Source organism: Drosophila eugracilis, unplaced genomic scaffold, assembly GCF_018153835.1.
Source record: "Drosophila eugracilis isolate 14026-0451.02 unplaced genomic scaffold, ASM1815383v1 contig_2088, whole genome shotgun sequence".
NCBI lineage: Eukaryota > Metazoa > Arthropoda > Insecta > Diptera > Drosophilidae > Drosophila > Drosophila eugracilis.
This window is the reverse complement of record NW_024572964.1, coordinates 3728831-3756784: the sequence shown is the minus strand read 5'-3', so window position 1 is coordinate 3756784 and position 27954 is coordinate 3728831. Positions and strand designations below refer to the sequence as shown.

Genomic DNA, 27954 nt, shown 5'->3' with positions numbered 1-27954 from the left:
TACTGTAGGATGTTCGTCAAGCAGGTGGTAATTTCATTTACTTAGCCTACTTCGCCTACTTTGAGTTAAGTGAGTGGCATGCCCACTCCCAATTGGTTAGCTGTTCCTAGAGTAGAGTGTGTGTACCATGTAGTAGTTAACCTTTTTAACTAAACGAATTCATTTTATCTACGCTAAAGTCCTTTGGATTGTGGTATAGTTTTTGTTTTTGTTTCTTATTTTTTTATTTTGATGCTGGGTTCATGATGACCCTGGGCCTTGCTCATTTGTTCTTCGGCAAATGGCGCTTCATGTGGAGCGCCAGGTGGTCGCTTCTCGCGAAGCTCCTTTCGCAGACGATGCATTTGAAGGGCTTGGCTCCCGTGTGTTTCCGGTAATGTCTGGTCAGCTCATCCGACCTGGCGAATCTCCACTCGCACTCCGGCCACTGGCAGGTGTATGGCTTCTCACCTGGAAGAAAGCAAATGAGTAAGGATTAGTTAAATCTTTAAGGTATATGGTTTTTCAAGGGGTAATTGCAATATCCCATTCAAAACTCAAAGCTACATCGAAACATTGTGGAAATAATTGAGAAATAATTGATACTTCATTGTTTTGGCCATAACAAAATGACAACAACAGAACGGCAGCTGCAGCTTGTAGTTTGTTACACAAGTTGGCTTGTTGTGTACTTTGTAGTTTTTGTGATTTCTATTACCATTTTTGTTAGCGGCCCAACAGACATTCGAAAAAATTCCACCGGCCGGTGAGCGAAACTCTTTGCTATTGGCACCGCTCTATGACTAATCCAGACCCTCGAAATAATCATACATTCGTGTGCGACATAAACATAAACATTCGTGTTCAAATTGAAATTGAAATTGAATGAAATAATTATTGCGGCTGTAGATTTGTGACTGAACTTGACATTTTTTGTGCAGCTTTGTGGAGCGAGTCGAATGGGTTATCCATGGACATAATCCAATTGGCTTGCTTGGGGGGGTTTGCGGAATTGGGATTTCGGTGCTGAAAGGTAGCAACCCGAGAGGGTTAGAGGTTCGCTTTGACTAGTTAAGTTAATTTTTAGAGATTTTAAGGCACATTTGCAACATCTTTCTCCCCAACTTTCCCCTTTCTTAGCCCCTTGAGACCATCTCCCATCCCAATCTCGAGATCTCAGCCAACATCAAAGCGAGTGGAGTTGTGATTGTTGTTTATTATTTTGTACATCGAACAAACGCACAAATTTTGTTTGGTTTCCTCGGACATTTTGGGGGCCCTCGAACCCAAGAGATCTCGAGTGGCACTCAGCTGACACTTTGCTGGGGATTTTCGGATAGAAACCCAATGCCCCTCGACTCGTGGCGTGACTTATTGGTTTATTTAGATCTCTTTTAATGAACTTAAGTGCCTCGAGATGCGAGCATAATCGGGGGGGATCGCGGGCTTAGATGGACACGTGGTGAATTTTTGTTTCGGTATTCGAAAATGGCCAACCTGGTGAGTCATATGGCCCAGAATGGGACATTAAAGACCTCCCTGGCCGTGGGAACTTAATTTGGCAATGATCACGGCAGCCACACAGCCACACAGCCACAGAGCGGCAAACAAAACTAAACAAAACAAAACAAACCGACTGGCAAACAAACAAAAGTTATGTAAATGTTGTTTTGTAATGTGCGATGAACGCAATGCGATAAGCGCAGCGGAATTACTTCATAATTTTACTTACAGCCCCGATAAGGCCACGGCGGCAATATAAATAAATTCAGGCTCCATTGGCTGGATTGGACTCCGGACTAGAGCCCCAGGCTGGGCCATACTGGTCCATGGGAGACCTCCTCCAGTCGCTGGGCATAAAATCAAACTAATTTATGGCAGCGCGAACGTATTAGCAAACAAATCAGTACAAAATAAGCCAGTTCCAGCCCGAGTCCCAAAACCCGAATCCGAGTCCTAGGGCCAGGCCACGGACACTGGACTGCAAACTAGAGACTGGCTCTGAGATATGGCAAATTTATGCGTTCGTCGCCAGCATAAAGATTAGTTACCAAGTGATTTTCTAATCGACGCAGCCAGATAAAAACAAAAAGCCCAAATAAAAATGACAAATTTACGAGCCTTGAGGTTTTAGATGGGCTGAAGATGCGATGAAGTGGGGGTGGACGGAATGGATGATGGGGAAAGGGTTGATTGTTAAATTACCAACAAAGAAGTAACTGATTTCGAAATCTTTAATAAACTTTCTTAAAGGAATTGATATTAATCTCCCATAGAATCGATTGCCTTGGCAGACTTGACCAACAGTTTTTCCCTTGCTAATGGACCTCTTCACTTCTGGCAAACGAAAGACTTAGGCAACAAACTGCCGCGGACAGCTGAATGACATTGGTAAATATTTGCAGTGGAAATCTCTCAATCTCGTCGCCACTTTTCACCCCTCTTTCCATTTGAAAAATCTCGAAATCTCAAACCGGCGTTGCTAATCAGCAGAGACAACAGCCTGGTGGCGCCTCAAAAATGGCATGAAAAATGTGTGTGCGAGTGTGTATGTTCGGGGCTATGCCGAGGGGGAAAATCAATGAAATCTATGAATGGAATGGGCTGGGCTTTGCCGGAACGCTAACTAACTCGAAAGCCAAACAAACCGACAGCCATCAGACGGTAGCAAAGCGTTTCTGCATCTCAGCCTGCCACTCGAGGAATTGCGAAAGTCGGCTTAAATCCAATAAACGCGCGCCCGGAATTCGTGTTGCCCTGAAGCTGGGTGTTACGATATGCTCCAAATCGGAATGAGAACTTTATGCGATCTCATGGGAAGCCAGAGTGAAGTCCGGGGTTAACCCAAAGTGGCCGACCTTTCGTTGATGGGGCGTTAACTTTATCAGCTGAGTGAAAATCAGCGCTGCGCACAAAAATCATAATAATAAAAATGTTTTTAAGGCAGCGCTTTAAGTTGCGCATAAATCAGGTGGTCATGTGCGATTAATAAAACGACGGAGAGATGGGATTCTGCCATCGCTTTTTTCAGTACTACTACTTTAGTATTATTTTTGCCTCTTCTTTTGTGGAGGCATTAAACGTGCGGCCCATAAAACGAAGACAGGTGATCTCGGTGATCGGTGGGCAACGGCCACGGATCGTCAAGTGTAATCCGAGCAAGGAGGAAATGCAGGCCAAACGTGCGCCCAGCTGATGGCGTTGGCGATTGGCGATTGCTGATGTTGCAACTGCCAACTTGCAACTGCAACTGACCACAAAAACGGACAAAAAAGCGAAATAAAAAACGAAAAACGAAACAAAACGAAGCCAGAGCCGCAAAAACAAACCGTACAAATCACGATTTTCGCTGCGGTTGCCTCCGTGGAGCAGAAATTGAAAATGAACTCCACACCGAAAATAATTTCAAAGATAAATTAAAGGAGATTTTACTTATTAGCTGCTATAGAAAAGTCAGTAATATAACTCTTGAATCCTCAAAAGGAAGAAAAGGGAGCTTTATGTTATGAAAAATCAATATCATCATCAATCTTTCAAAGCAAATCCTTCAAGATTAAGATAGAAATTCTTCTCAGTGGATGGCTCTCAAAAAAAGCCGCTGGAAGCTCTCTGAGCCTTGGCAAATTATGTGCTGGCAACTACAAATATGAGCGCGCGAATTAATCAAAAGGCGACGGTTGCCCAACGTCCCGAAAGCCGAGTGCAGCTGTTTGCCGGTGGCTCATCGGCGGTTCAGTGGTGCAGTTGGGTCACTTTTTTGTTCCAGTGGTGCACAGCCCACATGCGAGCTGAAGGATCGCTGTGGACCAATCTGAGACAGGGGTCAACTAAGGGTCATCAAGTGGGTGATTGGTTGGGTTTCCAGTTTGCTGATTTAGGTAAAGGAGAAAACTCACCAGTGTGTATCCTTTGATGGGCCTTCAGATGGGAGCTCTTCGTGTAGACTTTGGAACAACCTGGAATCAAAATATAGGGAAAATATTAGTTTAAAATTCCTTTTTTGATGTCTTAACAAATGTTCAGAAAGCATTATAAACTATTTGACGCTTAGAAACCTGAAACTATTTGATATCTTCGTTAAGAAGACTTTTCGAAAACACCAACTAAACGGAATTTATTGCCAATAATTGTTTATAGCCTTGAGTATCGGAAGGCTATAACGTTTTCTGAGTGCACTTCGCGTTCACCGAAAAACATATCAGATGAGCGGCACACCACATTAGAGGAGCCTCGGATCTGGGATGGCGATAGAAGAGCCATTGCCAGAATGTGGGTCAATGGGCGTGGGCCTTTAATTAGCGGGTGAAAGTTGCACGAGATTCACTTGCAACCTGCAACCTGCCTTCTAGCAACTTGCAACATTGCAGAGCGAGTGACATTTATGAGGCATTTTACGGCGACGGCATTAAGAGCCCCTTTTGCCAAAAAAGGATTTCCCGAGGATCCCCGCACGTACGGCTCTAATTGAAAGCTGCCCAAGCAACGTGCCACGAAAAACAATGGCTCGCTGCCAGTGAAGAATGTTGCTGGCAGTCAGCAACTTGCAACAGCAACTGGCAACTCGCAACTGGTAACCAGCTAGCAGCAACCTGCAACTTGCAACGATCGTCGACAGTTAGACAGTTAGAGATACCGAAAAGCACTGCCGAATCGGAGGAACTCCGCCAGTCCAGACATATCTCACTGTCTGATGCGTGCGCTTATGGCATAATAACTTCATTTGGACAGCGTTTCGGCCGGAGTTGCCTCAAAATGGCCATGGCCAACGTGTCAGACAATTGTCAATTATTTATTAGTGGCAACGCACGTAGTCGGCTACGAACAAGCGACATTGGGACACGGACGGAATGCGTCTGGCTTGGAGTTTGGATTTTTAGATTGGGCCAGACAGCGTCGCCTTAAGTGCTTTTGGCCGCTATAATAGTGATCCATCGATAGCTAATGGATAGTATTTGAGTTGGTCTTACTGTGCCGATTGCGGGTGATGTTGTGATCTCATCTCGATGAGATTAAGCTACCTGCGGGTAATGGAAAAAAGTCTAACACCAAGGAAGCTTGTTTGTTTTATTGGAAGATCTCGAAGTGATTCAAAGCCAGGCTAAAATTAGATTCTTTATCGCAAAAGTTCTGTTAGGTTTCATTAAGATTAATTGCCAAAGATATTCTTGGTTGAAAGGGAACTTATACGATTGACTAATGAGTTCCTCTAAGATCATCTCCCTATAGTATTTGATATATAATGGTAAGATGCTATTGAGTTATTATGATTAAACCTTTTCCTGGCTGAAGTATATTATATCTCGAAATATTCTATACCTTTTCTAATTCTTTCAGCACTGCCTATCATAACTATCAATCACTGCTGACTCAACGATCTCTCGCCCACCTCTGACATTGAAAACGCATTTGACCAGGCTACAGAAATAAGCAGAAAAAAAATCACTTGCAACTGTAACAAAAGCCCAGGGAAGGTGGCTCGCAACTCTTACATAAATATGGCAATTGGCTAATTAGAATTACAAAGAAGGCAATTGAAAAAGCGCCACAACAGCGACTGCGACACCAGAAACTTGGCAGCGGGAACTGTCAGTCGCCCAGCAAGAAAACAGAAACAGAAAACAGAAACTGAAAAATAATAAATAAATGTATAGATAAATAGAGAATAAATAAATGCCGATTGGAAAAACGCGGCACGCATGCGCAATGAGGATCGCACGTGGAGTGGAGTTTTGCTTGGGCCAAAGTGGGTGCCAAAGGGGGCGGAAGGTGACTTTGTTACGAAAAGTGTCGCAAAGCGCGCCAAATGATAAATGACACAGGGGCATGCAGCGACTAGCAACGAGAGATGAGGAAGCGCATCTCGAGAGATCTTTCAGAGATGGAATTTTCAACACTAAACTTTTCCTATTTTAACTACTTATTTACTATCCCTGCTTCTACAGAAAGGTTTTCTTCTATAAAATCATAAGGAAAACTCGAAGAAAGAAGGCCTACTCACCCACAAAATCACAGTGGTGGATGCGTCGCTTCTCCAACTCGGGATTATTCCGGCGATTGTACCGCACCGTTCGCACGCTCATCAAACTGGCGATGTGGGCTGCCGTTCCTGGTTGGTGGTGCGAATGCCGGCCACGCCTCCCGCCCCCCGAAGAGCGGGGGGTAGGCGGTGGCTGTTGCTGTTGCACCTGCTGCTGCTGCTGTGGTTGTTGTTGCTGTTGCTGCTGAATGGCACTGGCGGGCGTTAGGGTGGTCAGAGTGGTGGTGCAACTGCTGCTGCTGCCTGTCACTGCTCCACCCAAAAGTTGAAGCGTAGGCGGTGGGTTGAGTAAGCCCATCACGTGACCTTGCTGATACGGAGGTGGTGGGGTGGTGCGTCGTTGGGCGGCGGCAGCGGCTGCTGCTGCCACCATCGAGCTGCCAGGACTTCCGGGATCCGAGCTTGGTGGGGTCAAAGGTGGCACGAACATATGGCGACTGGCGGAGGAGGCGGAGGAAGAGGAGATGGACGAGGAGGAGGCGGAGGGGGTGCTGGGCGCCGCGGGAGGACACAGCTGCTGCAGTTGTTGTTGCTGCTGCTGCTGTTGTTGTTGCTGTTGAGCACCTAGTTGAGCTGTGGGCGTGGCAGTGACAGAGGCGGTGGCTGAGGCAGCGACTGATGGCGGGTGTATTTGGTATTTGGTGTGGAAGGTCTGGAGATTAAAGAGGAGGAAATGGAGTGGGCTTAATAATAAATTCTATTATTTTTAAATTAAAGTTTTAGACTTTTTGATTACATTCACAAAGTAAAGACTTTGATTTGTGGGTGTTTTCCTAGCTGTATGTTGCCAATCTGAGATGTTGCAAAGGCAAGCCCCCGTCACTCACCTGACTGCTGTGCCAGCTGTAGCCGTAGGAGTTGCTGCTGCTACCGTTGAGATAGCCGCCGCCCGATCCGGCGACCAATTGAGATGCGTACTGTTGCTGATAGGAGGAGGTGTTGCTGCTGCTGTCGCCGGGGGTCGCCAGCTTGGGGCTGCTACTGCTGCTGCTGTGTTGCAGATGCTGCTGCTGTTGTTGCTGCTGCTGCTGCTGTTGCTGTTGCAGTTGCAACTCCACCACCTCGACAGCGGGTGGCAAGCCAGGCAGCGCCAGGCTGGGATGATGCTGGTACAAGTGCTGCTGTTGATAATGTTGCTGATAGTGTTGCTGCTGGTATTGCTGCTGATGTTGCTGCTGGTGTTGCTGTTGCTGCTGCTGCTGTTGCTGATGCTGGTGGTGCTGCTGTTGTCGCTGCTGCTTCTCGGTCTTTATCTCCAGGGGACTGAGCAATGGGGTCGAGAAAGTCTCTAGCAGGCTCTCATCGATCGCCTCCATCTTGACCTGTGGCAGTTGCGATGTTGCAGGTTCGCCGCCGTTGCCACTGCTATTGCCACTGTTGCTACTGCCATTGTTGTTGCCGCTGCTACCGCTGCTGCTCAGCATGAGCGCATTCTCCGGATCGATATTTTGGATTGAGGTAGTAATATCGTCCCAGAGCACGGGGCGCTGGTAGGGATCGTCCAGGGGATCGGCGTACAGAGCCTCTTTGTTTTTGGTTTCTGTGCAATCAAAAGAAGATAGAAAAGCGCCTTATAATCGCCTGCTAACACATTATGCAAATCGCGGCATGGGGAATTATTAATGTACACAATGAAATCTCGCATATGCATGAAATTTCTAAACAGCTGCTCATTTGTTTGACTATTTTTAGAGTCACTATTTAGCGGGGGGGCAGACAATCAGAATTGAAACTTTTCGTCTGGGGTTAAGGTGTTTATTGATAGGCTTTGGTTCACTGATTGATGGGAAGGGGAGCTACTACAGTGAAGCTTGAATAACTAAAATATCAGCTTCGTATAATAAAAACCTTTAAACTTTGAATATATTTTTTTTGACTATTAAAAAATCTTACCAAAAATGTTCTTAGCATTTTTTCAAAAATTTAACTACAGCTCATTGCCAGTTCGTGGCGACCTCAATCACTTTTCTGAGATGGGTCTCCCGCTTGTCTGGGTTTTTTCTCTCTTATTTTGGGCGGTTTCAGATTTCACATTTCGGCACCGAGCCGCAAACACGTTGCCATCGCTTGTTTTTCTCTACTTTGCTATTGACTTGCGAGATTTCACCATGCGTGTAATTTTGTGTGCCCATCAAAGTTCCCATTCCCATTGGCGGTCCCCCGATATACCCACCATATAGATACTCCTTGTCGCTGGAAGTCGCACCACCCGTTGACGCAACCACCGCACCGCCATAGCCGAGTGCCACCTCGTAGGGCGCTCCGTCGTAGAGCGGTGCACAGCCGTAGGCCCCATTTGAGTTGGAATTCGGAGATCCGGCGGGCTGCAGTTGCTGCTGCTGCGACTGTTGATGCTGCTGCTGCTGCTGCGCGTGTGCAACATCGCTGGCGTACGAGGGGGCGGTGAGGTGGGGCCACGCCTCCGATGCACCACTTTCGCCACTTTGCAGGCTGTGCGAATGGTGCTGGTGCAGATGATGGTGCTGGTGGTGGTGCTGATGGGAGTGATGGTGGTGCAGGTGGTGGTGGAACTGATGTTGCTGATGGCCTCCGGCTGCCAAGCTGTTGTTGCTGGTGGGTGTTTGGCTGCCGTTGCTGTTGTTGCTGCTGCTGTTGCTGCTGTGGTTATTGTTGTTGCTGCTGCTACTGTTGTTGTTGTTGGCTGCTGCTGCGGCGGCTGCCAGAACCTCAAGCTCAACATCGGCGGGCTCGATTTTATGTAAACGTCCCATCAGCTCGTGCCGATAGTCCAGTTCCGGGGACTGCCAAAGAAGATGAAAACACAGAGAGAGAAAAAATGTTAGCAACGGGAGAAAATACACTTTAAAAAAGTACAGGAAGTGTCTTATCTGATAAGCTAATTATATGAGATATTGTGTTGTTATGCATAGCTGTTAAAAGATATATATCTTGATTTAATATAAGGAATTGAAAGACTTTTCCCTTTCTGCAGCTACAGCCGATAGTCTAGGTAATTCGTGTGGTATATGGCCCATTGGGCAATCAGAGCTCCGAGCCTTCACATCTTCTCCTCCGGCATCCAGCTCTATCTGCGCCGCTTCCCTGCCATAAATTTTGATTAAACTTTTATCGCCCTGCAACACTTTCTGCTGCCACTTGAGCAACCTCGTGCCACATCCCACAGACCCCCTCTCCGAATCGTTCGCGTCTTATCTTTACGTTCATTTCTTTTCTCTGGCTCTAACTCTGGCTCTGGCTTTATTTTTATTGCATTCTTCGCTTCAATTTCGTTTTGCTCGGAACCGAAATTTGTTGTTTGTAGATTTGTCGTCTGATTTTTATTTTTATTTCGATTTTGATTTTTATTTTTATTGCCCGAGTCGGGATCTTAATGCTCATGCGCTTTTAGGGGAATGCAAGTTCGTTGTCTAAATCATTCGTTTTGAGTGGGGTATTTGTCGAATTTGAATATCTCTCCGCGAGCTGCGCAAACGAGAACAAATAGAAACGCGCTACATTTGTGGCCTTTGTTATGCTAAGATTGTTTTTTTTTATTTTCGTTTGCTGAGTTGAGGCCTACAAATTGCTAATTCTGGAGATGATTTACACATCAAGTTTACTTCCTTTACACTAACATTTTATGGATCTTTCTTTGGCTTGGGGTCGGAGTAAAAGAAAGATTATTTTTAGTTGTTCTGTTAGCTAAAAGTTTATGGCCTTTTGTTTTATCTAATTTTTAGAGAGCTGAGAATGGCTAATTTATGACAACACTTATGGTGGTTTAGTCAAACATAATAATCATTTGGCAAATTAGTGAAATTTTGTATACAGCAACGAGCCAGGCTTTTCACATGCAAATGATGGGGCCAAGGGCCCATATATCAAACCGACTGTCGATCGGCGAAGGCTGGCCATAAAAAATAGCAGAGACCAACGAAAATCTGACTCAAATTCGAGAAATGCCCGACACTGACTCACTCCCCCAAAACAACTTCGAAACTTTGAAACTTCGAAACTCCGACAACAAATGTTGCCTCGTTTCTGTTTTATGAGCTGAAAATTTACGAGCGTGGCAAATTATTTTAGCTGCAATATTTTTGCGCCAGCATTTTTCATTTTATTGGCTGCGGTCGCTTTATTTTCTTTCTTTTTTTTCGGGCTATGGATTTTTGCGAGACCCACACGGGTTTTTGGGCTTTTGAGTAATGTTTGCTCGCCGCTGAGGTCAACATGGCGTGTGATAATTTTAATAGATTTTTGTGTTTCATTGCGGGTCGTATGAGTAATGTCTGGAGCTGCCATTTTCCACAGCTTAGTGTAGAGCTGTGGTTTTCCACGAACCGAGTTTTCCACTTGGCAAATGTTCTGGCTTCTGACTGGAGTGGGTCTTAGTTAGTTCGGCAGCTAGGGCGCATTTAGTGGGCTCCCCACGCAAATGACCTCATAAGAATGCGTGGAGCGTCGTGTGTGGAAGCCTTGCGGAATCTTTAAGTGGGTTCGATTGGACTTTGGGGCACCACCACAACAACCACACAACCACCAGCAAAAACGGTAATTGTGTGACAGCCAACAGAACCACAAACATGAATTTCAATTATGAACTTTTTGTTCTTTTGGACATTTCTTTTGGCCGAGGTGAAATTATGCTCAGGTACTTATAATTTCAATTTTTTCCTACACCGACTGGCACGCCAAAGTATTTTTATTTATTTATGTTTATTTCTTAAACATTAAAATGCCGTTGTCAATAATCGCTTCTGACGGCAGCGTCGATAAATGGGCATTATGTACGTATAAAAATTTGCATAAAATGTGCTGGGGGAAGGGAGTTCAAATGGCCAGAGTGTCCCGCTTTCGTCTCTGAGTTATTTGCCCCAAGTTTGTGGCGAAGTCTTTGGACATTTTATGTTATTGTTTATTGATTTGACCCATTTGGAGTGTTGATGAATTGGGTTTACTGTCTAGTTGGGCTGTGAGACTGCAGCTGCAGCAGTCATGTGATTCATTTTCATTGCGAGCATGATTTGTACTCTAACCACGAGTAGTTATAATTATTGAAAGGGTCAATTGGCTTTACAATTGCTTTTGGAGGGGTGACATTTGCTTGAGAAGGAAACTATTTGGCCATAATTATGATTTAATGGCTGAAAGGGGCCAAAGTTTTAACAATTTCCATAAGAGAGGTGTCACTCGCTTGGTTAAGGAATGTTTTCTTTTTTGGAAGTGTCCATAAATGGGTTTGATTTTGCCACTTATAAAAATTAGAGTTATTTATGAGCTTTGTCTAGTAGTTTTATGAATTCGATTCTAGTTTCCTGTGAATTTATAATTTATTAATATTTATTTGTAAAACCCGCATCGTCCGACTTTCCCTGCACTCCCACCTGCTGGCCATCTCGAAAGGCAAACAAAGGCTTCGTTTTCACCGGCAAAACTTGGATAATTTCAGTGGATTTTCTCATATTCCGCGACTCGAATTCGGCATGCCCCGTTTCGAGTGCATTTTGCGGCTGTTTAGCGATTCGTTTTGGTGATTTTTCATAGCCATCTCTGACTTTTATGTGGACTGACAGGCGATGGCGATGACTGGTGGCGGCTTCTGCCGCAGATGCAGCCAACCCAGCAAACAGCAACCTGCAACCTGTAAGCAGCAACATTGCAACTGCAAGTGCAACTGAAACTGAAGTTGCTGCTTTGGCATTTCTCAAGTGAATGGCAGCCGAAACGTGAGGAGTTGCTTGGCTCTTAATGGCCAAGAGCGTTAAGTGCACAAATAAAGTTGTTAACTATTGTTTAACGCCACCACTGCCGCCGCCACGGAAAACAAGACATTGCTGTGGAAATACACATGTAGCTGGGAAGTTGGGTTCCCAAAACAAGACACAAAAAGGTAATATTTATATGAAAAACAAGCAGAAAGCATAAAAAATAATGACAAACATAAATATCAAGTTTACGAGTGCAACGTGACTTCATTTAAAATCGAACAAAATATGCAAAATACGCTCCGATACGCACGCACACATATGATTGTCCACCACCAATACATATGAACGGGTCGCACGTGCGTGAGCTCGTGGTCAAGAACCTCAGACCAAATTTGGCACTTGTTGTGAGAAATGGAAACAAACGGGGAAGCAAACAAAAACAGCTCAAAAAAATCCAAAAAAAAAAGTGTATATAAAGCCCATAAAAATTAATAAATTTTATGTTCCATTATATTCGTTGTTACTTTTATTGTTTCGTCTGTGCCTCTTCTACCAACTTCGGCAGCCGTTTTGCATTTTAAAGAGCCGTCCAGCGCGAACCCCCTTCGAGGCCCATTCAAGCATTTGACATTTCTTTTCAATTTGCCTCTATCTATTAACGACCATCAATATGCCGAAAATAACTATATAAAAAAGATGTCAAATTGCCAACTGTTTATTTGATATTTTTACCTCTACTAATGCGAGCCATTTTCTTAGCCCAACACACCGATATTGAGCCATAAAATTGGCCATTTTGCGTTCGATCTCGGCGGCTGCGACAGCTGCGCATAAAGTCGCTCATAAATGTCGCTCCATAAAACCCGTAAAAAATGGGTCCAAATCATATCAATAACAAAGGCATTTGAACTGCGGGAAGCGATAAATTAAATGCCTAAATGGTTCGACCAGAATGGGGTTATAAAAAGTCAAGAGATGCCCACACAAAGACCCCGCAGATAGCGATCTAATTGGTGCTGTAATTCCCGAAAACATCCAAAATATGATAGTCTTTACAAGATCTTGGCTTTCTAAAGCGATTGCCTTTTGCCCGACTTCATTAACGGCACGTGCCGAATATCAGTTCATCAACTAAGCGGCGAGTAATTCCCCCCACACACACACCCACTGTGTCCAGTGCCAAAATGCAGAAAACAATGAAAGCCTGGCTTTTGTGATAAGGCCAACAAAAGGCCGCTCAGAGCCAAGTCTGATTTATCTGGAGGATAAGCAGAAGCGGCCTTCAAAGCTGGCCAGCACAGTAATTGCTAGGCCAAGACAAAGAGCCAGAAAGAAAGGCAAGAAAGCAGTGGTAGAAATGCTATAGCACCATATAATCGTTAAATAATCGATGGCGTATTGTTCGCGAATCCAATTGCCAGTCCCGCCCCAGGGCCAAACTCCAATTGAGTGCAAAAAAGAGAGATATATAACAAAAAAATATATTTCCTGAAATTTGTTTAATGAAACGACGGCTAATGTTTATTATCGCCGGCCAGTGAAAGTTTCCATTAAGGCAGGAAGCAATAGACTTGACACATTCAAACGCTCCCAACGCTCTGGGCCAGAACAAGTTCGCTGCCTGAGTCTTTCGTTCGGTGTTTGGTGTTTGGTGTTTGCCGTTTGGCGAGTGGCGAGAGCAAGTTCGTTGCCTGAGTCTTTCGCTTTCGTGTTGAAGCCAATGTCAAATCCCAGGGCTGACCCTCTTCAAAGCCCACGGATCGCCGATAAGTCCCGCCAGCGAATTAACCCCAAAGCCTCGGGCGCCATAAAAACTAAACGCTGGACCATAAAAGCCCAACTTGAATCCAGAAGATCGTAAAAATAGTTTAGTCCAACATATATATGCATATAGACGGTTTGTTTTGGCCATGACTCAGCCAAGGAGCGAAAAGCGATTTGCATAAAAAATCGCTGGCAATTATTTTATTGGACTAACCGCACATAAATCTTGACCAAACGAGTAGAGAGAGAGAGAGAGAGAGAGGGATAGCGATTGCAGGGGGGAAAACTATGCCAACTATGTTTTTCCGCATTTTCCGTTGGCCAAATCAGCATGGCAAATCAAATTTGGAACAGTAGTTGGATCGCTCTTTTCCTCGGAGGACAACGACAAGTGCAGCCCATGCTCGACATGCGTTTTGCATCGTTTCGTTTGGCTTGCGAAATGGCCAACTCCCTGGCTTTCCCTCTGCTTACCTCTTTTTGGCCAACTTAAATGTCACCGGGGGACTTGAGGCCTGTGTGTCTCCTCCGCGCGATTTGCAGTCAATTTCTGGGAATTGAATTTTGTGTCCACTTGTGGGTCGCGGGGAGATCTTACAAGACGAACACTTTGCATTGGCTTAAGACGAGGCTTTCCCCTGGCTGCTCTACTGATTTGCATCGAATTTCGAATGGCCAATGCCCTGTGGGACGTGGACCCACAAATTTAAGTTAATTTTCAAGGTAGAGTAGCAGAAGGAAAACTCAGTGTTTACTCCTTCATTGCAATGCAACTTCTATTAAATATATATTTATTTTAAAGTCAAAACTAAATACCAAACATATTAGAAATCGCCTAAGTGTACCCCCCTTCTAACTGTAGCCTAGACTCCCTGCTCGAGGCTTGCCACATGGGCTCACGGTCCGCAGGCAGGCGTGTAGGTATTGACAAGCCAAGCGCTACCTGCTACTATATGTTACCGAGAGTTACCTGTGCTTCACCGCCTCTTTGAAAACTCGGGAACTCTTTACATGGACATTCCCCGGCGAGAATCATTTACACGCGAGCAAATCGCCGAAGGGGAAGGGGCATGAAAAGGGGGAAACTCTGCGGGTTTTGATTCTGTTTATTTGCTTGTCGCCAGCCACAATTTGTCGGCACAGCTGGACGCGTCTCCTTCGCTTTGCTTTGGCACCTGCGAAAGCAAACAGCCAACTGCATCCCAGACTTCAGACATAGGGGAAAATCTCGTCAGTCCAACGAAGGCCGAACCGACTTTAACACCTTTATCTGAGGCGAACTCATCAATTAGGTAAAAGAGCCCAAGACGGGCTCATAAATATTTAAAGTGTATTAGGCGGTGGGAAGCGAAGTGGCGAGAGAAGGGGGAGAAAATGGGGAATTTTGGAAACTCTAGAGAGTTTTGGTACAGAGAGAGAAAAAGTCTGAGTATGGCTAAATATAAAATTAAACCAAAATTAGCTTTAGATATGGTATGTGTTAGGGATAACAGATGGTTAGCTTCGATTACTTAAGTTTTAGTACATTATCCTAAAGATAATGTCATATATTTTTCTCCCTGTGTAAAATAGGCCTGGAGAAACTGTTGGGGGACACACAAGGTGTCAATTTGACATAAATGGGTCTCGTATCTTCTACTCGAGCCACGCTCGTGTCGTTTACATAATTAAATGAGGTCTGCCCCTCGCTGCCAGTACCTCACCTGTTTTCCCTGATTTTTGTTCGATTTTTTTCTAATCGTAAAAGAGGCGCTAAGTGGCGGGGCAAACATGGCAGTACAGCACAAATCTCTCGAAAAGGTGTTAAAAGAAAAGCATGAAGCGTTTATCTTGAGATGCCACCCCCCACTCTCTCTCTCTTTCTTAACATTTTCGATTTCTTAAAAGTCCATTAAAAAAATCAAATGTTGCTGGTCATCTTTAATAGGGGCAGCTGCAAATACCTCTGGCTCATTCATCAGCTGCGATCAAAATTTGAGATCATCATCATAAATTTAGCTCAGCTCGCCCCCATATCACTTTAAGGATCCCAGGCGAGAGACCTTAACCCTCTGTTTAGTTCGTTTTCTGGTATTAACACCCTCTGTTCTCTGCTCTTCGACTTTGACGTCATTCGCCATCAGTCAGTCAGTGTCTGTTTCATTAGCGTTCGGGTTATTAACCACCTTAACCCCTGGCACCCCTTGTCCTTTAGCTGGCATTCTGCCCTTTAGAGCCGGCATTTTAACACCTTTCGCGAAGGTGTTCCGTTGGCATTGGCGTGTGCTGCCGTCGACGCGTGCTCGTCTTTAAAAAAATTAACTCGCAATGTCCGACATTGTGTGTTTTCCCGCTGTTTAAGTGCTCAGTGCGAAACGAAGGTAATCGAGTTGGGAAAGAAACTACTATCTATATATAATATATATCTTAAGTTTCTATATCTAAATCCATTTTTAATGCATTAACGAATGGCTTCTAAACAAATCAATTAGAGTTTTTATATCATAAAATGCACATTAGCAAAAATAAAATCATTTTTAAAAAGCCTTATAAAGGCACTTTAAAGTGCCGATCAGGCTTATTGCCTTTTTATATTAGGAGTAATAAAGGGAATCAGAAGGTAATTAAAGGCGCAGGTAAATTAAACTTTTGATTGGATAACTTTTATGTCGCCTTAATTTGAATTTTGCAATAATGTTGAATATTAAAAAGCAGAAAAAATCGAATTAAAGCTCTCGCTTTTATGGGTTTAGTAATTAAACAGTTTGGATTATAACTAATTGAGGAGTTCATAAAACCAGAAGATAAGTTTAGTATTTAACTAGGTTAGTTTTAATTTTAATAACCTGAGTCCGGCTTGCCTAGAAACTCCTTTGAAGACCACTTAAATTTCCCATTTCTCAATCTCCCACCAAATATGCCAACCTCTGCCCGGCTGACCCAGATTCTCATTGGCGTGATTCATTTGAAATGCTGCCTGCCACATGTGGCAATCCCCCAGCCATATAAACTATATATATTCTCAATTGGCGATTCAATGGACCTTTTCAAATGCCATTCATTATGCCACTAAACTTATTAGCTACAAATGTGTCTCCGCAATGTGTCAGTTGCAGTTCCCCAACGGCGGCATAAATCACTTGCCAAAACGGCAGCTCCACCAGAAAGCCAGCCAAACAGCCAGCCAGCCAACAGAAGCAGCAACAATGGAAACCACAACAAAAACACAATGCCGGGACAGCCAAAGAAATGCGTTAATCAATGCAAGACCAAAACCCCCAAAAATGGTCAAAAGACCAGCCCACAAAAGTCAGTCAGCCGCACGTGAGTCTCCCAGATGATTTCCGAGGGGAATTCGAGGGGTTTTTCACTTGCTAAAACATTTCAACTTCCTCATTTGGCGAGACCACAAAAATAAACTTAATACACATTTGCCGATCTCCTACACCCGCCGACGAATCTGAATCGCACTTCATTAAGACTCGCCGAATATTTGTAAAAATAACAAAATCCACAAAAAAGGAAACAAAACGAAATGTAAGCTTAAAATATTTGCGCTTTTGTTAACGAGTTGCAAAAAGGCACTCACAATGCGGCAGCAACGGGCATTTTGCGTTAATGATGCACATTGTTCAGTGAAAATGAGAGGGGCCGAGTCTCAAGACCCGAGGCTGACACCTGCGTAATGAAGGATTTCGCATGATGAAGGCTGATTTGGGCTTTTTGTAAACAAAAAATGTTTGGTTAACCAAAACAAAATATAAAATATATTGTAATTATACAAACTTTCCTCTCACAACTGTCTTGAATATTCAGGAAATTTGATTAAAAATTCAGCTTGTAAACAAAAAAAACCTGAAAGAGATTTTCATTCCTTATGTTACTGCCTTGGACACTTAATTCTCACTTTGATTTATGCACCTCAGCCCACTCTGACGTCAGACTTAGCCCCTCTGCTCGCTGTCTTTGCAGGTGGGCGTCAATTGGAGCAGCTGCATCCAAAAAATAAAACCCAAAAGCCGAACGACAAACAACAAAACAAGCCACAATGATTGCCTGCTTCCTGCTCAGCGAAAGAACAGAGACTTAAAACGTACTGGCAAAAGGGGGCGGGAAGCGAATTATGCACTAAGCGATTGTCATTACAATAAATTTCGCATTTTGTGCGCATAAATTTCGCAAATGCTTCAGAGGAGCCCAGGCAGCTGGGGCATCCAAAACTGGAGTTGGCATGAGTCATGGGTTCTTATTGTACCCAAAACTGGGTCAAATTGCGGCATATGCGAGTGTGCTTAGAAGACAATGAGTCAACGCGGCGTATACGCAATGTGGGCCAGGCAGTAACTTCTTCGAAGTGACATTTCCAGTTGGGTCTTTCGGCTGCTTTGGCCGCATTTCGAGTTCGAATTTTAGGCAGCTGTCAAGTTGTCAAAACGTTTGCCTTATCGACATTTCAATTAGCTTTTGCAGCAGGGAGAAGTTTGCCACATTAACGATATGAATTGATAGTTGGCCTGTCAAAATCTTTTGGCACATATCTATTTCGTCTGACTGCCGTTCAAATATCAACCGCCAATGGCAGTCGCATATGCAGATTGTGTGGCAAGTTAAAATGCCAGCAGACATCAACTGCTTAACATTTCTCGACTTCTGTTTTTTGATCGTTTGATCGTTTGATCGTTGTGGTAGCCCCCATCCAGAGATCTCGGCAATATCAGTTGCTCATTCAGCAGTCTATCTAACTGTCCAATTAAGCATTTATTAAGCGACATTTAATTAGGCTAGATAGAGCGTTTACTAGTTAACTGCGTTCGAGTGGAAATATGACAGGGTTCGAGGAGTGGGAAAATGTTTGCAAGTTGTAGAAAAACTGCAACTTCTAGACTTTGTATAAAAATGCAAGTGATATTGAAAGCCAGGCTTATATTGTAATAAAATTAAAACACTTTTTATTCAAGTTAATTAATTGCTGATTAACCTTCAATCTCGCCTTCTCATCTCCCGGAATTCACTTTCATTTTCGGCCGGGACTTATAACTTGCAATCCGCACTAACTGAGCTGAGTTTATGGCTCATTTGGCTAATTTCACTTATTACCCCTTACAGCATCAGCATCAGCATCCCGCCTTCAATTTGATTTATTTTAACGATCCACCCAAATGAGTTTAATTAAGCAACGGAGGAACATAAACAAAACAAGAAATTCGCTTCCCAATTATTTGCTTAATTCTCGGTGTTAAATGCATTTAACTTAACTGTGACATATAAATTATCGGCAACCTTGGGCGATCCGCGTTCTATGTAATTAAATAAATTGCCGGTTGGGAATTACGGGATGGGGAGGGGGAGGGAGAGGGAGAGCCTGGTGTTTTTAAAAACAAATAAAACAAAAGTAAGGAGAGCCCGCGGGGGCAGAAATATTTTGACGATCGGCTTGCTCGATTAATAAACAAAAATCGTACAGAATACAGGTGCATAAATTATAAGGCTAACATATGTCTGGCCTGGACATTTCAGCCCCTTTCCCCTGGCCAATAGCAACGGGCAACTGCCAAATGCAATCACGACTCGCAGAATCGGTTGGTAAGAAATCATAGCTCTCTCGCCTGAGACAAATGCGGCATGATGGCCCAAGGGGACGGGCCAAGCAATTACCCACAACTGGGAAATTAAAATGCATGTGCAGTGGATTTGGCAGTGAAGGGGGGTGGTCTATCGAGAAGGGGGCTACCTGGATGCGTGTGGGGCTCGCTGACCCCTTGAACCCACTGCCCCCGCCCCTGACTGAGCCGCATAAAATATGTGACAGCTTTGACACCAACAAACAAATAACCGCAGCAGCCCATGGAGAACCCCTCGTCCAGCATCCAATCTTTCGAATTCACTCCACCCGAGGGGAACATCATGTCCGACAAGATTTTCGTTTAAAACGCGAACAGGTTTCGCTTTTATTTTCCCACTGCGTGTGCCGCCTTTCAGGCAACACTGTACTACAGGAGAGATTCTCTCTGATACCTTTACTTTTCAGTGTCTCAGTTATGTTAACTAAATTGTTAAGTTAATACTTGTTATTAATACTTTTATCCGACTTTAGTAAATGTTGAAAAATAAATGTATATAAAACATAAAAAACCACATTCTTGTTGCCCAGTGTAAGCCCAGCGAGAAAGGCAGGCGCAGATTATGCTAATTTTCGGCATTTCATTGAGGAAAAAGTCTTCGTATCTATGAGTCTGTTTATCGGGCTGCGAGTGTGTTGGTGCGGAGGCATTTCATTGAGGCCAAGCGATATTTACGCAACCAGTTAACAGAAAACTCGAATCCCAAATGGACATGGCCGGCAGAAGCTTGAAGATAAAGGGGCCAGCGAGGAGGACAGGTGGGTGAGACTTGGACAAAGAGCTGAAACAAAACTCCCAAAAAAGATAAAAGTCGAAGGGGCAAAATGAAATAAATCAATGGGAAGACGACGAGGGAATAAACAATAATTTGGTTAAATTAGAAAATCGGTAACAAAAATCAATGATGCTGAAAATTTTCATAATAATAGCGTTAATAGCCATCATAACAACGGTCGGCGACCAAACAATGGACCAATATTTTCGTCTGGCAGGGAAAGGTGGGAAAAGATACTCTGTTGGGGTTGTGGATTGAAGTTTTTTCGGGTTTCTGATGTTAGGAGTTGGTAAGAGAGACTAATGGTAGACAAATTGCTGAATGAAATTGATATGGGAATGGTTATGAGGCTGAGGTTTACGAAATAGTAAGTAAGGAGGACGAGGTGCCTTGACAAACTGCATAAAGTTGTAAAGTTAAGTAATCAGAATGGCAAGTAATCCAATCATAGTAACAAACTAGATTTATTATACAGCAATAACATTAAATTAAATCTATATTCAAATAAAAAAGTAATAAAATACCTTTTAATAGAACTGAGAGCTGAAGTTTACCTAGAAGATATACGATTCTAGCATCATTTGTCTATTAATTTATTTTGCCCTTTTGCTGGCAGATACTTAACTAAATGTTAATGCTGCTATAAATCGATCTCAATAGAGTCATGTATTTTATTGATTTTTTGATTTCCTTTTAAACTATTTTCTTTCATTTTAAAAACTGCGGTTAAGCCAAAATGGCGGCCAAACGAATCGACATTTTCTGTACTCGTTCTAACGGATCCAATGCAATTGTCTTCCTATGTACAGCTCTACACAGATACACACACTCTCATATCTATTATATATTTTCCCATTATATATACTTCCCGTTGAGCGGTACATGCGCAGTGTCACGCATTCGCTCGCTTGTTCAGCTTTTCAGTCCGCTCCGCTCGACGGCTGTTAAGCACCATTAAGCAGCAAAAGTCGACGTCGCCGTCGCCATGTTGAGACAGCCCCTGACTGCCACCCACCCCCTGCGCAAGCCCTCTTCACCCCCTCTTGAACACCCGCTGGAAGCGTCCAACCAAAAGTCGTCAGAGAAATAGCAAAAGCCTCGCAAGCGCAGCAAATCAAAACACATTTCATAGCTTGAAACAAAGCAAAAAGTCAAATGGAGAGAAAAACGGCAGCAATCGGTGGAAGAGAATAGTCAGAGGTGCTGCAAAAGGGGGGTAGAATGTAAAAAATAGTTTCCTAAGCATAAACGAACATATTTTAATATTAGATTACATTTTTAAGTAATAAGTTAATTAATAAATTTAATGAACCCCCTAGAAAATGCGGTTACTATACCCCTGCCCACTTAAACATATAAGCATACTCATATTTATGCGTGAAGAGTGTAAAATAAAAACAGCAAAGAGACATTTTTTGTTTTTTTCACAGAGGCTGAGGTAATAAGAGAAACAAAAGCCGCTAAATATTGCTGCTGAAGTCCATCGCTGGGAGCTGATTTCTGTCTCGCTCGCACTGCCTGCACCGTTTTGGCCCCATGTCCCCTCCTAAAATCCGTCCACCGCTCCACTGGCACGACGCCATTTGCCAAGCGTTTTGCCTGCTAGTTGCTGCCGAGTTGTTGGTGTTGCTGCTGCTGCTGCTGCTGCCGCTGCCGCCGTCGTTCTGCTCATGTGCGCATGACGAATGACCGCAATTTGCGACAGTTTTTTCCCCGGCTCTTAACTATTAGTTTTTTTAGTTTATTTCAGTTTACATACATATCTGCCCGGCTGACTGATGTTGTTGACTATTAGCCATCGATTGTGCTGTCCGCTGGTGTGTGTATCTATTTTCATTATTGGCTGCCTTTAAATGCGGCTCCTATTTGCCTTTGCCTATATATAAGTTTATTTATTCTAATGACAAGTCACTCGAAACCGACTGATATTGATATGGTTATTGTTGTCGCTATTTACAGTTCCCGTCTAGCGCGCCATTTTGCTATTGAGAGCGATTTGGTTTAGTGGCTTCTAGCGATCGCTAGTTGTAAGCGGATTTAATTGAGTCTATATGGGAGTTGTTTGTGGGATTTTGGATGTGAAAATACAGTCGTTAGGAAATTTAGGGCATTAAAAATATACATTTAAGTAATATAACAACGTAGCTTAACTTAGTTTTTACACAGAAGTATTCTTAGATTTTAGGTTAATTGTCGTCGTGAGATTTTCTCTTCCAAGAAGTCCCCTTAGTCCCTTTAGTTTCTTCATCCCAAAAGGTGTTTTTTCCACAAATATTATACCCATAAGCATGCTAGTTTTCCACCACATTATAGCACTTCCCTCGAGTCCTTTAATGTAGTTTCCCCTTGTAGTTTTCCACCCCCGCTCACTCATTTGCATAAAACCATTCGCACAGCTATTGCATATCACCGGGATATTGAATATCCTTTGCTATCCTTTACCAATAGCAAACATAAAATGCATAATAAAACATTAATTGATGTCGATGACGCGTCGCTTGGGAAATATTCTCACAATTTCACGCTAGGCAATCATAATATTCGGATATATAGATTGGGGTGGCCAGTGAAGCTATGAATAAAATACTACAAGTAGAGATATACACACAGGAAATGCCCTGGAACCCAGGGCCTACAAAACCAATTTCCGATCAGAGCTGGAAAAGCGGTCAGCCGTGGCGAGTAGCGAGTGGCGAGGGGCTCTTAACCCATAGAGAACTGGCATGCGCAACATGTAGATTGTTTGGAATCAATAAAAATTTGAAATGAAAACTGTTGAATAAATGCTGATCGTTGGCACACAGGATTTGCGGGCAATTAATTTGTGTGTTTTCAGGAAACTTTAAGGGGGGAGGGTCAGCTAGAAGGTTCAATGGCCAAAAGGCGTTTATTGACAGGGCCTATTAGTGGGTCAATTGCCCAGCAGAGATCTCAATGCTCAGTGCTGACTACTCGTACCTGGCGCCTCTTCTCGACTAATTCTCGATCATTTGGTGTACCTTTCTGTACTCTGGCAATTAGCGATCGATCGATCGATCTTAGACATCTCGGCCGGGTGATAAAAGTTAAGTAAGCAAATAATGTGAATTGAAGTGTTTTTGGGCGCATGTTCAGCTGCGGATATCTCCCATCGGTCCACAGATTATACCAATATATATATATATATATATAATAGTACCTTACGAAATGTACGATTTCGTTTCGATTTCAATTTAAATTTGCAATTTGGTTTCAAGTCGGGCTGGTTTGTTTGAACCTTTGTTGGCGTTTTACGACCGATCGAGCTGATCGAGCGATGGAGACCATCCGATGATGGCTTTATCACAGCGCCCCGATCAAATGTGTTTTTTTTCTCACCTTGTTGTTGAAATGACTCCGAGACTGAAATTGAAATTTACAGCGACGGCATTTGACATCGGCTTGGGTCAACTATTTGAAGATTTCACGCAGATTTTGTTTCATAATCAAATAATTGATCTTAATGCGGCAACGGAGCCTTAAATAAAATTTATTTCATTCCATTCGCTGTCATCCGCTGAGCTTTTGATCCCCTCAAACTCGAAACGAATTGCGCTTCAATGTTGCGGGGGTTTTAGCACCTCTCCGAGCATAAAAAGCCTTTTTTTATACTTTTGGGCAAACTAGTTTCCGCAATAATTCGCCGAACTCAAACATGGCCTTAGGCCTGGCAATCTATCAAAAATTTAAGGTGATACTTTTCGCCGAGTCGAAAAAATGTTGAAATTAGTCGGCCAAAAGGGTTTGCTTTTCGGACAATAAATGTTCACTCACGTGCCATAAAATTGTGATAAGAAAAGGAGAAGAGAAAGGTTCGAATTGGGTTAGATTTTTGATTTGGAGGATTCTATTGAAAGGCTTTTAAGAAATACCAAACCAGATTGATGGATAGCCTGTCTTAGGGCTTCTGACATTGTTTCGCAAAGCTTAAAGAGGATATTTCTATTTCAGAAAACAAATTTTGGGATGTTAGTCAAGAGATTTTCGCAGTTTTAGGATTTAAAGTTAAACTAAACTTCTTAAACTAGATTCTAATCCCAATCATTAACTATCTTTAAAGCCACAATAACTCCCAGCCAAGTTCTGTGTGCACTCCGTGGCTTGCGAGTGATTGATTCTCGTGGCCCGATTGACCTCCAACTTGGCCAGGCGGCGAATCAATCAAAACTGACTGCAAATAAATGATATTTTTTTCTGCAACTTCTTTGTGCCATTTTTGGCGCATTTTGTGTGCCAGTTTTCGTTTTCATTTGCATGAATTGGCAAAATTGGCAAAATCAAAATAAGGCAAAGACCAGAAACTAAATAAAAAACTTGGCATTGTGATGGAGGAAACCGAAATTACAGGCGGAATTTTCATAGGAATCGATCGATTGAACGATCTATGGGCGATGGGCGATCTCCCACTGGGCCTTAATGAGATTTTTGGCCAACTGTTTTCATGGCTTACTCCAGTTATTATTTAACTGCCATTGTCTGGGCGGTGTGTAATTGGCAATCGGTGCTCTTTTTTCGGGGGTTCGATCCAATCTTGAACTCATTTCGAAATGGAAAGTCTACTAGGGACATCATTATCTTATCGGGCCATTATTTGGCCGTTTTCTATCTAATTTGCCACGATTTTTTATGGCCCAGATGAGCAGACGGCGCAGTGAATTGTACGTGGCTGTAATTCTTGTTAAATTTCATCACCGATTCCGATTCTTTTGAAGGCGGCCGCCTTTGTCTGTTTGCGATTTGCGAATGCAAATATTTTCTATTGATTCAGAGATTGCCAATAAACTCATATACGTTTATTTTTGTGCATTAGAAAATATCTTTTATTGACAAATCACTAAAGCGACTGCAAGTTTCGTTTAATCTGCGAACATAATTTGCATAAATCCTAGACCCGTGCTGACAAAAAAGGCCCCAACATGCGAGTTATCTGATCTTTATCTATATTTAATTACTTACGATTGAAGCACAATGGTTCAGGGCCATTAATCAGAGCTATAACCGTGTGCCTACGTGCTTGATTAGTTCCATTATTCACTGAATGTATCCGATACTCAGATACTCAGATACTTAGATACTTGGATACTCATTGCCTGCGAAATTCTCTGTAAGCGATCGTAAACCAATTTCGTTCTTAGCCATAAAATACGAAAGTTTTTCGTCATAATCGCACTGAGTCGTGGGAATTACCTTACCATATCTCGCGATATCTGCTAAATCAGTGGAAAACGGAAGAAGCCCGCCCCCTCATCCAAGAAGTTCACACTATCTGGAGGAAGTAGAGAGGTTTCCTAAGGGGCGGGCCAAAAGGGGGCAACAGCGCTTTGTACTTTGGCGACTGTCTGTAAATATTTGACAACACATGCCTAATTAGTGCAGCCATTGATGGTGACAGGCGGAACAAGCAACAACACTTGTCGAACACCCAGCTCTTTTACGACCCTTTTTTCCCCGGAATCGCCAATGTCTCGGGTTTCTTCACATACTAGTATATATATGCACCTCTCTGAGGAACTCGCTTCTTATCTTTTTGGGGAAGGAAGTGTTCTCAAGAGGGCCAGCAAGAGGCACTTAGCTTTTGTTGAGTAAGGCAAGACTTGGATGGCAAACTTATCAATGGGCGTAAGACAGGTAGACTTTGGGTTGTAAAGTGATAAGTTGATAAAGCAGGGAATGGAATATAAATCAAGGAAGTGAAACTGAAGAAAAAGATATGAAAAATAGTTAATAATAGCAATTGGTTATTTACCTAACTAATTTCCACATTTGCAAGAGACAAACTTCCCCTATCAAGGTTAACTTTGCCAAGAACACTCCTTTCCCTTCGATCAGTTCCACTACACTAAAACTTGTGTTGACACTAAGCGGGTTATTAATAAACAGGATAAACACTTCCCCAGAAAATAGCATTACTCATACGCACCATGGTCGTGGGTATTTATGTTCTCATAGTAACGAATATCATCAATGCCACCAAATCGTTGATCGAGCTATAGCCATATAGGGACCATGATGAAACCCAGTCGTCAGTCAGGAGTCCGGAGAGGGGACACTTGGCACATTGGCAAAGTGTTGTGGACAAATATTTGCCCGGAGCTTCGCAAGTAAGCGCGAGTCAAACAATTGAGGCAAACAAACCGGGAAAACAGAAAAACAGGCTGCAAACATGGATATTGCTTGGATATTGAAAGGAGGAGTGAGGATCGGATCGGCTCGGTTAGGATAGCAACAGTTTCCCTTCGGACCGGAGCGCGTGAAAAGTGTGGACAAGTTCAAAAGAGTTAACCGACCGTGTGTTTGAAAACGGCTTAAAGAGCCGAGAGTTCCTGCAGGTGATAACGAGATTTACAAATCGATTGTCGCTTTTGACAAACAAGAAAGCAACGAAGGAACCCCAAGGAACACCTGAGGAAATCCAAGGTGTTAATCTCTGGGAAAACACACACTCGAAAAAACATACTCATATACTCATATATATCAACTCCTCATCTCAATCGATAATCGAGCTAATTTGTTTTTTCGGTTTTTTATTGTAATTTGTGATTGCCGCGTGCGTTTTATTTATACGCGTACTCGCAGCTCAGAAATCGACAAAAAATCTGGTCTGTTCAAGATTTGCATTTTGATAAGCGGAAGTTGTTGGGCTTAAGGTGGTTTCCATGTGATTTGTTTGGTGTGCTGGCTCATTGTCTGGCCAGGCAAATTTGGCTAAAATTAATTTGCAATTAAAGCGGCTTAATTAGCGCATTTTGTTTATAATTATTGCTCGTAATGGTTAACGATGATTTCGTTTGAATTCGGTTTGACAAGGAACAAGTGATTGCGATTTAATTGGCTGGCATTTAGGATCTTAAAAGTTTAAAGATGTTTTTATCCTTTTGTGGTAATTAATATTGTAAATTATTTTGTTAAAAAGACAAGCCAGCTGAATTAATCAATTATTTGGTTCCTTTGTTTGAAATTATTGATGGTTTTTTGGCTTAACTGAATCGACTTGAAGTCTTGATTGAAGTTTGATATGATCTACACTCATGTACTATTTTATTCCTTCAAAATATTCTAAGTTTCTAAAACTATAACTTCCGGATTAGGTCTACAGCTTATCACACTATTTTCAAGCTTCTTTTTAAACCCCATTTTTTACACTTTTCCGTAAGGAAAACTCACCTGCATCACCCAGTAGTTATTGTTGGCGGCAAATTGATCACCAATTATGATATCCGTATGCATTTAAGCGGCGTTTTTCGCATGAAGCTTCACTCGACTGCTGCTGGCCAGGGGAACGATGCCTGGCGGGGGAGAGGAGGGGGGATTCCACCGATTCTACCGATATTCTACCAATATTTAACCCGACAATTTGCAACTGGGCTCCGTACTTATATTTGCGGACAATTAAATGGCGCTGCTCTGACTCACGAGTCACGATCAGTTCAAGGCACAGTGATTAATCAATTTTAAAGATTCAGATTCAGATTCAAATTCAGATTCAGATTCAAAATCGGAATCTGGTTTTGGGTTTCGGGATTATGATTATTGAATACTTCTGCTTGACATGGCACTGCGAACAACAGACATTGCGGCACGTTTTCTTATTATTCAATTGCTTTTTGTTATTAAATTGATTTCGATTTGCAAGGATATGCAAATGAAGGCACTCGATCACTTTCTCTCACTCTTTGTTTCCCTTTGTTTTGTTTGCACTTTATCTTTATATCTTTTTTTATCCTTTGCGTTAATTGCAAAAATTATTAAAAAAAGCCGCCGGCTTTCGCTCACTTCCGCATTCGATGAGCTTCGGCTTGGTTATACAATTCGTATCTGTATCTTTTGTTCCTGTGGATGTGGTGTACTTATGGGCAGTAAATTCGTTGCTAAATACTCTATAGATTAAGGCACTTGTGTGATTTCAGATTGATTTTAATTTGTTTTTAATCAAAAAGGAGAATTCAAGTATTTCACGCGCTCGTCGGCGAAGTTGTTACTGCGCTGGCGGGAACCGAGTTAGTACTGATTGGACGAGCGCGGGTTTTGCGCAGACGAGCCTCGAAAGTCAGAAAGCCAGTCAGCTAGCTGCCGCTTAACACCCGCCGCTTAACCCTCCACTGCCCGCTCTTC

The 27954-nt window shown here is 42.9% G+C and overlaps 1 protein-coding gene across 1 annotated transcript; it reads right to left on the bottom strand.

Moving 5' to 3' along the window:
- Positions 1-20: 20 nt before the first annotated feature.
- LOC108108162 (dendritic arbor reduction protein 1) lies at positions 21-27826 on the bottom strand. The gene is made up of 6 exons (XM_017216100.1): positions 27007-27826; positions 8190-8778; positions 6844-7556; positions 5978-6668; positions 3876-3935; positions 21-450 (listed from the first exon to the last, which is right to left on the bottom strand). The coding sequence occupies exons 1-6, from the start codon at positions 27067-27069 to the stop codon at positions 263-265; spliced, it is 2304 nt and encodes a 767-aa protein (XP_017071589.1). The 5' UTR covers positions 27070-27826; the 3' UTR covers positions 21-262.
- Between the last annotated feature and the right edge of the window lie 128 nt (positions 27827-27954).